Source organism: Gobius niger (assembly GCF_951799975.1).
Source record: "Gobius niger genome assembly, chromosome: 17".
Taxonomy (NCBI): domain Eukaryota; kingdom Metazoa; phylum Chordata; class Actinopteri; order Gobiiformes; family Gobiidae; genus Gobius; species Gobius niger.
Genome location: NC_136868.1, coordinates 13,332,697 through 13,345,993, shown reverse-complemented (window position 1 = coordinate 13,345,993; position 13,297 = coordinate 13,332,697). Strand labels below are relative to the sequence as shown.

At 42.1% G+C, this 13,297-nt stretch overlaps 2 protein-coding genes across 2 annotated transcripts in view; one reads left to right on the top strand and one right to left on the bottom strand.

Annotated features, from left to right (window-relative positions):
* Positions 1-226: 226 nt before the first annotated feature.
* On the bottom strand, positions 227-3,298 carry bloc1s2 (biogenesis of lysosomal organelles complex-1, subunit 2). Its single transcript, XM_079575397.1, has 5 exons — positions 3,105-3,298; positions 2,769-2,885; positions 2,580-2,699; positions 2,383-2,487; positions 227-845 (listed from the first exon to the last, which is right to left on the bottom strand). The coding sequence occupies exons 1-5, from the start codon at positions 3,268-3,270 to the stop codon at positions 814-816; spliced, it is 540 nt and encodes a 179-aa protein (XP_079431523.1). The 5' UTR covers positions 3,271-3,298; the 3' UTR covers positions 227-813.
* A 1,129-nt stretch (positions 3,299-4,427) lies between these two features.
* The window catches only part of usp24 (ubiquitin specific peptidase 24), a 38,333-nt gene continuing 29,463 nt past the window's right edge, over positions 4,428-13,297 (top strand). The window contains exons 1-7 of the mRNA XM_079575676.1: positions 4,428-4,851; positions 8,900-9,068; positions 10,874-10,941; positions 11,021-11,164; positions 11,248-11,373; positions 11,849-11,884; positions 11,975-12,040. Of these exons, the coding sequence (XP_079431802.1) occupies positions 4,546-4,851; positions 8,900-9,068; positions 10,874-10,941; positions 11,021-11,164; positions 11,248-11,373; positions 11,849-11,884; positions 11,975-12,040 (915 nt within the window). The 5' untranslated portion in view covers positions 4,428-4,545. The remainder of the gene's footprint in view (positions 4,852-8,899; positions 9,069-10,873; positions 10,942-11,020; positions 11,165-11,247; positions 11,374-11,848; positions 11,885-11,974; positions 12,041-13,297) is intronic.

Genomic DNA, 13,297 nt, shown 5'->3' with positions numbered 1-13,297 from the left:
CTACAGGGGGACTATGTGTTTGTAGCGGCCAGTCCTATGTGTGACATGTACTGATTTGGGATAGTTTTGGAAAGTCATTTAGGGAGTATCAAAGTGCTTGGCTGCCATCTGCTGTTCAAGACTAGTAAGGGCAAACTTAATTATCTTTAGTTGATCAGTCACTCCAAAATGCACAAAAAGCTCATTTAACATAAGTTTTTATTTACAAAAAAAACAACATATTATAAAACAAAGCTGAATCTGTGGTTCTCAATAGACTGTGTGTTGATTGAGTGTTACTGAATGTGTTAAAAAGGTTGGAACATACAATACAGTCATTTATAAAGTATGTGTATTGTAAAGCAGTGTCCAGTGTTTGCCTGGATTGTATTTGTCCAGACAACAAAGTGGCTTTAATGGGCATAATTATTAAGATAATTCTATGAGCTGCATTCCTGTTTTACTGTATTAAGATGATTACTCTATTAGTGCAAAATAAAGTTAAATGATCAAACACTCGTTTTCTTTAATGATTTGACCTACTTACTCACGCAGTAAAATTCCAGTAACTCAAAGGGCACACGAGCTGCCAGTCTAAGCTCCTACACCACACAGCTGTCCAAAACAGTCTTTCTCAAGTGTGGCCTAAACTGAGCCAGCGTCGCTCCTCGACTTCTTCTTGCCTTTGGCGCTTCCTTTGAGATGCGTTCAGGTGTCACTGTGGCCCTGACTGTTTTTTCAGTCTCAGTTCACATCCTCCCGCGGCTCCCAGCCCGATCAGCAGCGAGGAGGCAGGGCAGCAGGCTGGGAAAGGTGAGAAGGAACCCATAGTCATCATCGCTTTTCCAGCTTTTTAAATCTGGCCTCTGCAAATAAAAGAGAAGAAAATCACTAATAACTAATACATTGAGCTAGTTTGTGTATGAAATGTGCAGTACAAATAAATATGCTCCACATGAACACTGTGTGTGAAAGAGTACAGCGCCATTTACAGGTGAAGGACATTTTCAAAAGAGGCACCAGTCAAGTTGAAAATTTATAAAAAGCACACCAGTATCATTGCTCGATTAATGTTTGAAATATTTTACTACATCAACTAAAGTAAGCCTTTGAGAATCTGAGAAAATATGAGTTTGAACAAGCAAGGTACAGTATACAGGTCATATAATTAAATATAAGTATACTCGTCATATAATTAGAATATCATGAAAAAGTGCATTTACTTCTGTTATTCAACTTAAACTGTGAAACTAATATATTACAGACTCATTATATGCAAAGTGAGATATGTAGCCTTTGTTTGTTATCATTCAGATTATTATGGCTCATCTTGTAAAAACCCCAAATTAAAAATCTTAGAAAATTGGAATATTCTGAAAATGGACTGTTAGCCATAATTATCAAAATTGTAACAAACATAGGCTTGACATATGTCACTTTGCATGTAATGAGTATCATATATTAGTTTCCCATTTAAAGTTGAATTACAGAAGTAAATGCACTTTTTCATGATACTCTAATTATATGACGAGCACCTGCATGACATGGAGAAAGACTTTAGGGCACGATTTTGAGAAATAACCTAAATTGCGATTGATACATACAACCACGTGCATTTTCTCCTGTATGGCTTTACCCAAATATAAAAGCTTCTCGACTGGAGAGCAACAGTGTAATACCTCATTTGAAAGCTAAGACCTACAAGTGATTGTAATTTTGTTGTCACATTGTTGTTTTTAACATGTTTTTTGTCGTTTTTTTGTCGTTTTTTGCTTTCTCATTACTTTTTTGTCATGTTTTCATCACGATTTTACTCCATTTTCATCCTCGTTTTCGTCGCTATTTTGATGCTTTTTTCTTAAGCTTTCAGATTTGGGTAAATCCAAACTGGAGAAATCCCACTTGTTTCAGGCTAAAAGATGAGTGAAGCAAGTCATGTTACCTTTAGTCTGTCATACAACGTATTCTTGCTCAAATTGTTCCACATATACAATCATCTACTTTCCAATATTTAAGTGGACAGCGCCCTCTTCTGGAGGACTTCAGCTTCCTTTCCTTTCTACAACATTCAGAGTACCTCTGGGGGACAGCCACGTGGCTAAAATAAGTCCACTATGGACTCACATAGTGTCTATCTAAACACTTTGGAATCTGCTTCATGGAAACTCAAACCTTTTATCTGTTGCAGCTGAACCGGAGCTCAGAGGCTCAACAATTCTGATTGGTGAACATATATCACTTAAATACCAGCGACAGAATAAAAATAACCCTCAGCCTCTTGAGATTAGGTTATTGCAGTAGTCAAAACCTTGATTGCCATTAGAAAATGGATAAACCCTAAAAGACCAAAACCATTACATTGTTTTAACTGGTGATGGGTCAGTTTTGACAGGTTTCTCTTACCCAGTTTCTTAGAGTAAGCATCCAGTTTGTAGGCAGATTGTTCAAGTGAAGTGACGTGCTCCTCGATTTCGTTTATCTGATCCAAGTACGGCTGAAGACTGGCATCTGGTAAGAAACATACAAAAACACACGCAAAAAATAAAAGTCACATAAAATTCCAACCAAACAGTTAAATCTGGCCCTATGCAGAAACGTACACTTGTTATTAAGGTCCTGCAAGTTACGACTGATGTTGATACTGATGTCTTTCATCTCCATGTACTTCAGACTGGTCAGCTTGTTCATATTCTCCAACAAGCGGTAGTCCTCGCACGTAGCTGCAAAAGAGACGATTATTTCAATAAAGAGAAAAACACAGATTGCACTTGTTGGCATTGAATAGATACCTGTGAGTTCTCCTTGTAGAAATACGCTCATCTTTTCAAACATATCACTGCATAACTCGTTTATATCAGGATCTGCAGGCTCCACAGCCTCCTCTGCTGTCTCTACCCCGCCATCACCTGAGAACAATTAGAGAATGAGTTACACGTTTATTACCAATTTATAATTCAAGTGGACGTAATCAGACAAACACTTGCACGTTTTGAGAAAATAACAAATGGGGCAAAGGATAAAATGATGTAAAAGTGTAGGTAAAAATGCAACAGAGTATTATGTGTTTAATTGTGCACTAAATGTAGCATTGCTGGCTACGGAAGAGGCACAGCGACACCACCTACCGCTCGTGCTCTTTTTTGGCGCAGGAGCCGCAGCTTCGGCTCCGTCCGGCGGGGTCTCGGGTTGACTGGTCCCTGCTCCGGGTGCGTTCAGTGCCGATAGATGAGCCGCGGGAGCCCGGGAGATGCTGTCCATAGCCGCTGCCTCGTCCCCAGTTGCAGTAGCCATTTTGTTCCTGTTTGGGTTACCCCGGTCACATGACCAGCTCACGTGAGGGCACGTGACGTCCGCGCGCCACAAGGTTCTACAACCATTCACGCGCACTGCCACACCCTTGTGTTGGTTCTTGATGTCAACAGATACCTAGTTAAATGTTTATGTTATTTATCAACAATTTTATCAGGGGGATGGAAATTCTACATATTTTATATTTGGCCCATGAGTCATGTGAAGTGTAGGCTATATATACATATTAATAATACATATTAGACAACACAATTTATGTTGCTAAAATGCTAAAACATATTTAACATGATTATATGTAACATTTTGCTAAAGACTGTACCCAGCTGTCTTTCGTTTGCCCACTTTTGTGATGTTTAGAATTTCACTTCCTTTCTGTCTTGGAAAATTCTTTATACATAAACAAAAAATACTAAAATCATCCCCAAACTTTAAACGGTTTCTTGTGGACTTTGACAGTTATTTAAAATCCCTCAAATATATAAGCACCAATAATAACGAATCTGTGTATGAACTCCTGAGTAAGCTACCCAGAACACTCTAACTATACTGCTATACTGTTTTATTTATGTATGTTTTTTCTTTTACTGCTTGTGAACATTGTAATCTGAACAGATCATCAATAGTGCCCTACTTGTTTTGTGCATGTAATTGTAAATAAATAAATAAAAAAGTAAAAAATTAAAATTAAAAAAAAATTCACTTCCTTATTAGACACCGACAGGAAGTGACATAGATGAAGGACAACATTTTTAAACTGCTGCAGTGCCAACCATGTCAAGTCAATGGGAGATGAGTCAAACTGCTATGAAACGTTGCCTCTATCTATGTCACTTCCTGTTTGCAGCTTAAAAATCCGAATAACTATTTCTTCATTAAAATTGCTCCTTCCATAAAATGATAATTATGCAACCGATGAACTTGCAACTGCTCCTTCTAAATGAGTCACATTTTCCAAAGCATTAAAACTGTCATATGCACTTTAAACATCGTCCACTGGTGACTTTTATTTCTATATATGAACTCTCTGTGAAATATCATAAGTGGTTTGCGGTCAGCGTGCGCGCCCCGGCGATCCTAACGCAAAACTTGCCACAAAACTGCATAGCACCTGTGTCGGCGCTGTTCGGGGGGAAGTGGGATCGTGACAGGCAAAGCTCTCCGCGCTGACTGTCAACATGGCGGCACGCACTGCTACAGGGCTGTGCCGAGCTCCCCGCTACTACTACTAGGCACAAACAATCACAGAGACGCCCCGCGATGGAGACCGAAGAGGAGCAGCACATCACCACGCTCCTCTGCATGGGCTTCCCCGATCCGGACGTGATCAGGAAGGCGCTGCGTTTGGCCAAGAACGACATCAACGAGGCAGTGGCGCTCCTGACGAACGAGAGCCCCGGACTGGGCTATGGATACGAGCCGATGGAGAGCGGGCCTGCCCCCAATCCCAGCACATCCGGGGACGGGGAGACCAGCGGGAGAAGCGGCGGCGGCGGCGGCGGCGGTGGCGGCGGCACGGGGGGATTTGACCCGCCGCCAGCCTATCACGATGTTGTGGACAGCGAGGTGAGCGAGAAGCGAGCAGTGCATTCGCCTTGAACGCGCACACGGGTGAACATGGCTAATAGAAACTTGCAGCAGCAGGTCTCGCCCATTTAACTAGCCGCACTTAGCTGCAGCTGGGGCTATGTGTGCAGCGAGCCCGGCGTGAACTGTCAGGCGAGCGGGTGTGCGTACTACGAAACACTGAAATGCATGCCTTTACACTCTCTAACCGCGGATTATCTTTGGCTGCAAGGCCCAATAACGCGCAAAATCCACGTATGTTGACCAGGGCAAGCAGTCCTAAACTCCCTAGCTCTTGGTTAGCAAATGTTAGCGAGAGTTAAACGGCGCCAGTAAAAACTCAACCCAAAGCGCTTGCAGCAGCTTTAGAGCCTGTTGACTTAGTGGATTTTACTAGTAAAGCGACGTAGTGCCAAGTAAACACTGATTTATTTGCGCGGACAGGGTTGTGCATGGGTTGGTTTAGCTTTAGCTGTCCAGTTGACTGACTACATTGTGTGACTGCTGCAGACCCCTCTACAAATGAGCAGGAATTTCGCAATTCACACACTCTCGCTGCCGCTGTCAGTAGTATCCAGCCATTTCTGTTTACACTAGCTGAGACCCGGCCTTCGGCCGGGCCTCGCTAGTGTCCACATTTGATATTCTGAGATTATGAGTGATTACAAAGAAATGTCCAACCCGTCACACAGTTCAGCTGTAGAACAGTGGTTCCCAACCCATTCCAAAAACTATGGCCACGACAAATGTGTAAAATAATGAAGGCAAAAAATAATTGCAAACAAACAGCAATTGGAGAGTTTGATGCACCCGTGCTCCTTTCTTATTAACTACAACGACAATATGCTATGTTATATGCTAAACTCAGGGAATAGAATTCAAGAGATAGTGGAATAATTATGGATAAATATGAGCCGTTGAGCTCTAACGGTTTGGTTCACGGTGCAGGACCCGTGGTTTGGTCCATCACGGTAGTGTACAATAAAACAAATAATGAGTAGGTTTTGAACTGAAATAGCCTAATGATCGTTGATAGACAGTATTTATAACCTTACAATAAAATTGGCAATGCGTTCAAAGCTGCTTTAGAATAAAATGTACCTCTGGGCTCACAATACGTGAAAGCAAAATAGAAAACAAATGGTACAGCAGCAAAGTAAAAAAAAAGAAAAAAACTACGCAGTGCAGGCCATGCGCTCGTGAAGTTGTAGTTTCATTTTCGCTTTCACTCACACGGAGGATAAATCAGTCGGAGCAGCGCGTTTGATTAGAGGCTCGTGTTTGAGCAGGTTTTGGGCAGGAGAGACTTAAACAAAGACACGCAGATGTGTTGTGGAGGCTGTACCTGTGCGGAGCGTCTACAGCTGCAGTTTAGGGTGAGTGACGATGGCATACAGCGCCCTGTTTGGATGCGCGCGCGCACACACATACACGCCTGCGCACGCACGCACACACACACACACACACACGCACGCACGCACGCACGCACGCACGCACGCACGGACGCGCACACAGCCCTGTTTGGATGCACGCGCGCACACATACACGCACGGACGCTCACACGCGCACACACACAAACGCGCGCGCACACACACATCGCCCTGGTTGAATGCGCGCACACGCACGGCAGTCAGATCTCGTGCACTCGCGTTTTTGTGACGGTGGGTTGTCCTCGGACAGCAGCACCGCAGCACCGCGGCTTCCTGGTGTTCCCAAACGGTCTCCCATCCCAGTCCTAACCAGGCCCGTCCCTGCTTAGCTTCAAAGTCGGTATGGGAAATAAACATGGCGGCGCCCAGGCGGCGGCCATTGAGATAGCGTTTTCTATAATAGATTCTCGTTTAGTAGAGGAACAAACATTACTTTAGCTGGGCAGATTTTGACCATGTAGTTGCCACTTGCAGCACATGATGATTCTGAGCATAATAGATTGCTAAGTCATGGGAGATTTAGACCTAATGCTACTCAAAACGTGTTAACTCTTAGCTGGGCTGTCATGAGCCTCTATATATAAATAAGTGAGTTGTTGCCTTTCCCCAGAATTGGACGTGATATGCCCACTGTGCCTTTGTGCTTTACATTGTTTTGCTGTAACTACCTGACCGTTGGGCTGGACAATATTTGGGGAAAACTATTATATTTGATTACTGTCTTTAATATTACTGAACCATATGAACTGAGTACCTTAAAATTGTGTTTTTTCATCAAATCGTGTCATGACTTTAATGAAAAGTAAATCAGGGCCAGAGTAAGACAAATGAAATGAAATGAGGAAAAACTTGACTAAAACAGACATTTAAAAAAAAAAAAAAAAAAAAAAATCGCTATTCCTTTTTATTTTAGTCTCTTAGCACAAAAAGAATGTGACTCTGTAGATGGTAGACGTCAGTGATTTTGCGGTCTACTGTGGCTTCCTATCTTGCTGTAAAGATAATTTGTTTCTATATTGTGCCAAGTTTTTTGTTTACAGCAATAAATCTTTAATGTCTTTATTTATTTTTACTGTCACTTTATATCTTATTGCAAGCTCACTTGACCTGTCTGGCATGTTAGATTTCAATATCTTAATAACCGTGTTGGTATAAACATCTCAGTCTACAGGTACATAGCTTGTCACATGCTGCCGGGAAAGGTATGGCATTAACAATGAATCAGTGTCACGAATATGTCAGCTATTCAAAAAGTTGTGTCGTATTTTTGTCCAGCGCAATTGTTCTGTGTTGACATGCGAGAGGCGGTTGCCTCATGTTGTCCTCCTAAATATAACCCTGCAGTCAAGACACACTGAACATATTGCAGTTTTTGAGGGGGGTCCCGTGGGTGCCAGGGTGCATAGTAACAGAGCCGCGCTAAGTTACAAGTTACTTTTTTCATGTTACATGCTTCAGTAGGTTAAAGTTTTACCGAGATAGAAGACCTTAAATAACAAAACATGAAATACATTATATAAAAAGATATGTCGTCTTTAAAACAGTCTGTTAAACAATATTGCGATACGATATACTTTATTAATCCCAAAGGAAATTCATTTATTATGTACTGTACAATACAGAAGCTGAAACTATGCACATGACTACACCGCTAATAATGTTTCTCGTTAATCTTTGAAAGCGTGTGTGTTAACCTTGACAAGCTTGTTCATCTCTCTCAGTCCTTCCTGTCATTTATCTAGTGTTGTGTCATTCCTGATTTCTGCAAAATAGAAAGCGGTGGATTTGATGCCGACTTCTAAGCATTTGTTTTGGTTTCCTTCTCTTTAACACATAGTTCTGTTACTTGTTGTGTTGTCACTGCATGCATAGTAACATAATATGACGAGGTTTTCAGGTAGTAATGATTGTTTTACATAATGGTCACTGGAGATTCTCCGGACATGGTTTGTGTTTTTTTACTGTAACCATTAACCTTGGAGCTGATTTATGCAAAGCAGGTTTGGGAGTTTTCTTGATTTTCAAATATAACCTCTCTCTGACACTATGTGAGGAGCTTTGGGTGACTTGTCATGAGAAAAGCTCTATACAAACAAGCTTCCATTCAATATGAAGGAACTTGCATAACTGGGTAACTCTGAAGAAGTGGAATTTTAGCAAACATTGTGGCTCATAAGCTCAAATTTAGTTCCCATGGACAAATGTCAAAGGTCTTAAATGGCAATTTTTGACCATGACGGTAAAATGCCATCTTATTGAAGCCTATGCTTTGTGTATCATTTGAAGGAGTCCATAAAGTGCAGAAGAAACTTTGATGATTCCTGGACATTTCTATGGTTCTACGTTCTTTCCATAAAATATTATTGTCATATAGTTTAGGTCTGGTCTGATCTATACAGAGTCACGGTATGAATAAATTTGTGCTTCTCTGTAAAAGGATAAGTGTATGCAGAAGTGAAGGGCATTGAGGGAGGTCACATTCCCAGATGGCTGCTTTCACTCTTGTCCCACAGTGGAAACACTGTATCACTGCAGGACACCGAGTCCTATACTCTTCACTTGGGACAGGTGCAAATTTACCTCTGCATCATGGTGTAACATTGACGTTTTTGTTGCAGAGGAACAATGATGAGAATGGGAACTGCTCTGGAGGCAGCATGGAGTTTCCCACCACTAACCTGTATGAGCTGGAGAGCCGGGTCTTCACTGATCACTGGTCCATCCCCTACAAGAGAGAGGAGTCTCTGGGCAAGTGCCTCATCGCCTCCACCTGCTTGGCTCGGCACAGTAAGGCTATTTATATACATCCCTGAAAATCTGTGCTTGAAGCGAGTCCATCTGCGACTCCATGTGGGTTTTGTTTGGACCATTGGGTGTTTTGTCACATGTTATTTTGGTTTTGTATGTGATCCAATCAGTATCTTATTTTTCTCTGCTATTTAAGTGTGAAAATATTCCTGCTCTTTTAAGGTCTCAGTTTATGCAAATCTCATTTCATTCTATCATGTGCGAGTGATCATATTTCAGCCTGTCTACTTTCCTTAAAGAAATGGGCCACCGTTTTTCCATACTGAGATATGTTCTTACTTTAGCTTAGACGAGTTGATGTGTACCTGTCTGGTCTTCACGCGTGCGCTCAGTCACGCAAAAACACCGAACATGTTGATAGTATTTAGCCTCTCCTCCTCTCCTTCATGGGGCCAAACAGGGGTTAAGTTAGAAGCACCCAAGCTCTTCCACGTTTCCCCTATTTAAATATGTTTACGTGAGCGTTTACACGATCTAAGTACAGTTACTCAAAATATAACGTGTTGATGTTCTAAGCGGTTAAAAGGGGTACTATATTGTAAGGCGTAATAACACCTTGGGAGCACTTCGACGTCCGAGCAGTCAAGTGGAAGTGCACCTAAAGGTCGGCACACACAACATGACTTTTATGCCCGATTTTGCTCTAATTCTCAGTCGCGCCGAGTCTTCTCGAGTCGTGGCTAGTCGAAGGCAGGCACACAGAGTCGGGTCGTGTAGTGTGGGCAGAACTCTTCACTTTCTCCGCTCGCTCGCCTCTCTCCTCTTTCTCCGCGGTCTCCTCCTCCATCTCGGTGCTGAGGCCCGTCTCCTTTTCTTATTAAATCCACTGAAATACGTCCCGCTTCTTTGTGTTGCCAACTTTTATCTCCATTTGACAGAACTATAGCCCAGTTGAAGGCTTCGTAGTAGCAGTAGCCTAGCACTGCGAAGTTGTGACGTTGTTGACCAATGGGGACACGCACACGTTTTCCCACAATCACAAACAGAGGCCTATCTTTGCGGATTTGGGGTCAGTTTTTGAAGCCGGAGGAGAAGTGAAGCGGTAGAGAGGACAGGCGCACTGTGGTATAAAACATCAGCCGTTTGTCAGAATCGTGTAGTGTGTTCGCTCTTGCGATTCTCAGTCATTCTATAATCGCACTGAATCTAGTCGTGTAGTGTGGACCCCCATTCTATATAAAATCTAAGACTAGAAAAATCGTGTAGTGTGTGCTGACCTTAAGGTGTTATTACGCCTTACAATATAGTTCCCATTTTTAGCCGTTTAGAAAATCGACATGTTTAATTATTTTGTGTGACTATACTTGAAATATGTAACTACTCATGTAACTTAAATAAGGAAAAGGTGGAAGAGCTTGGTCGCTTCTAACTTCACCCCCGTTTGGGTGTTTTTGCTTGACTGAGCGCACGCTCAGTCTAAGCTCAGGTAAGAACATATCTCTGTTTGCAAAAAAGGTGGCCTATTCCTTTAAGAGCTCAAACACTTGACCCCACCTGCTGATGTCATGAGGAGGCATCCCTCTGTTTCTCAAAGTCCAAACATACTCACAAAACTAATTCCAATGCTCAAATTGCCTCCACTGCAAATAGTTTCTTACCAATGATGATGGCTGTCGTTTAAGCCCCTCCACTATGTACCAGCGAAAGAAAAGTCCACTATTCAGAAATTAGGGCTGTTTTCTATACATTGAATTTGTCATTTTTAAAACATTTTGTTAAGGCTATCTAAAGTGTATTAAAAAAGACCTGAATGAAGCATTATGGGATCTAAACTTTTCTCAAAGGTCTGGCCGATGCTGATGAGAACTGCAAGCGATTTATGGATCGGTGTATGCCAGAGGCCTTCAAAAAGGTGAGGGACCAGCACAAGCGGGACAAAGCAAATTAACAGTTATTAACTTTTAATGACCCTCTCTCCTCTCGGTTGGTAGTTGCTGACGAGCAGCGCAGTTCACAAGTGGGGCACAGAGATTCATGAGGGCATCTACAACATGCTGATGCTGCTGGTGGAGCTCGTGGCAGAGAGGGTGAAACAAGACCCTGTGCCTGTGAATCTTATGGCAGTTTTAACCATGGTGAGCCCAACAAAAGCGTCACACTGAAGAGGTGGCAATTTACGAGGGCACTGTTCAAAAACAAAAACTGTCATTGTCTTCAGGCCTTCAATCCTGACAATGAGTACCATTTTAAAAACCGAATGAAGTCGTGTCAGAGGAACTGGGCCGAGGTTTTTGGAGAGGAAGCCAACATGTTTGCTGTGTCTCCCAGCAACACCTACCAGAAAGTAAGACCTAAAGCTGAACTGTCCTTTTGTTGTGGTGAAGCTAGAGCAGCTCAATATCAGGAAAAACTTGCATAAATCTGTGATTATTTGTATACATTTTTTATCTCTAAATTGCAGGTCAGAATATGTAACAGTTTAAAAATTATCAATTTAAATAATTATGTAAATGCTATTTCTGGGGGTGGGTTAATGTTGAAATTTCCATAATGATACTTTTTCAGTGCGTTCTGAAGCTCTATCTACAAGACAGCTATGTGAGGCTTTACTATTGTTCACTTTCGCAGCGTCTTTATGCTGTTTGTTTACGGTTCTTGGGTTGAGTGGGATGAGCAAGTGTGTTGTGTAAGGGCTTAGGGCCAAGCATGTGTGTCTGATATGCAACAGCTGTCAGGAAATCTCTTCCATTTGTCAGAGTGGACCACTGACATCATTGTGTTCAGAAACACAAAACTATTAATTACGCCGTGTTTTTCAGGAGCCTCATGGTTGGCTGGTTGATCTGGTAAATCGAGTAAGTTGTGTAAACTCACTTGAATATGCTGTAAATGTGTTTTAAAGCAGTGCTTTGTGCTTGATATTCTCCTCTCTCCCCTTTGTTCAGTTTGGAGAGTTGGGCGGACTCTCTGCAATCCAGTCCAAGCTCAATGCAGAGGAAATTGAGATCGCTGTAAGAGAAAACATTTCTTTATTGAAAGTCATACTCGTTCAGAATCATAAAATCCTTATAAGCTGTAAATACTTTCTCTTTTTTCTATTATTATTATTAAGTAAAGTATTACAGTGCTTAATGATTTCCCCAAGCAGCAAGAAACAAAAAACAACACTGTATGTGTCGGATTGGGATTTAAAACAAGAACAAAACTAACCAAATAATCTAACATAATGACCATAACTGTGTGTAGACTTGCCAACACACAAAAAGTAAAGCCTTTGCCCTGTCAAGAGGAGTGTGAAAGCATCAGCTTTACACGTAAAGGTCGTTCTGTGTACCCCCTGCCCTCTCCGTTGCTTCCTCTCTGTCTCTCCCGGTGTGGAGGTAAAGGCTCTGTTGTGTGACATGCTCTGAGACAGCCTTGTACTGATGCTGCCCCCTGCACTCCTCTCCGGAAACACAGCGTGAGCCGTCACAGAGACACCCTTTTGAACTGTAGGACGTTCTTCTAACAGATTATGTTGCAAAAGGGAATTTTTACTTTAAATTTGTAGTTTTTACTTAGTAGGCCATATCATTGGTTCCCAAAGTTGTGTCCAGGGCCCGCGGGAGATCCTCAACGTCCCTGCAGGTTGGTAGACAGCATTAGTGCAGCTGATGGTGTAATGGTTAAGGCTGCTGCACACATACTGCACTGTTCAATCCTCAGCGTCGTGGGTTTGAGCCCTGGCTCTGACATTTGGCAGAATATCTCTTTCCACAGTTCATGCCCTTTCCCTGCGCTGTCCTGTGTAGTAATGCAGGGCCAAAACATACTTAGATGCATGTATTTCAAACAAACTTTATATTAAGTTGTTTCAATAGAATCACCCTGGTCATGTCTTCTTCTTGGCAACCATTTATTTGAGCATTACCGCTATCTTCAGTTCTGAAGGAAGGGCACCCTGGAAAGGTCGAACAAATCTGTCCTCGTCCATCGAGGACAAAGTTTTGACCACAGGGGAAAACTGTTCTTTGGATGTGTGAATGGGAGGAGTATTTTGAAAATCCCATCTTTTGTTCCATAATTATTCCGAAATGTAATCCCATAATGGGTGTAAATATTGTCTGCTGTGCACATATATAATGTGAAACCAGGATAAACAAAGGGAGTAATAATGAAAGTGAAAGGAGAGAGGACAGTAGGAGGAGGATTGAGCTGCTCCCAGGAGTGACTCAATCATTTTTCTAAACAGGAAGTCATGAGTGAACACAAGAGGAGGACGGTCAAGG

What these genes read in the sequence shown, in the direction of transcription:
- bloc1s2 (XM_079575397.1), bottom strand. Translation starts at nt 3,270, where the DNA reads ATGGCTACTGCAACTGGGGACGAGGCAGCGGCTATGGACAGCATCTCC. An exon ending in GCCAAAAAAGAGCACGAGCG is followed by an intron (nt 2,886 to 3,104) that starts GTAGGTGGTGTC and finishes AATTGTTCTCAG; the next exon opens with GTGATGGCGGGGTAGAGACA. An exon ending in GCAGGACCTTAATAACAAGT is followed by an intron (nt 2,488 to 2,579) that starts GTACGTTTCTGC and finishes GTTTCTTACCAG; the next exon opens with ATGCCAGTCTTCAGCCGTAC.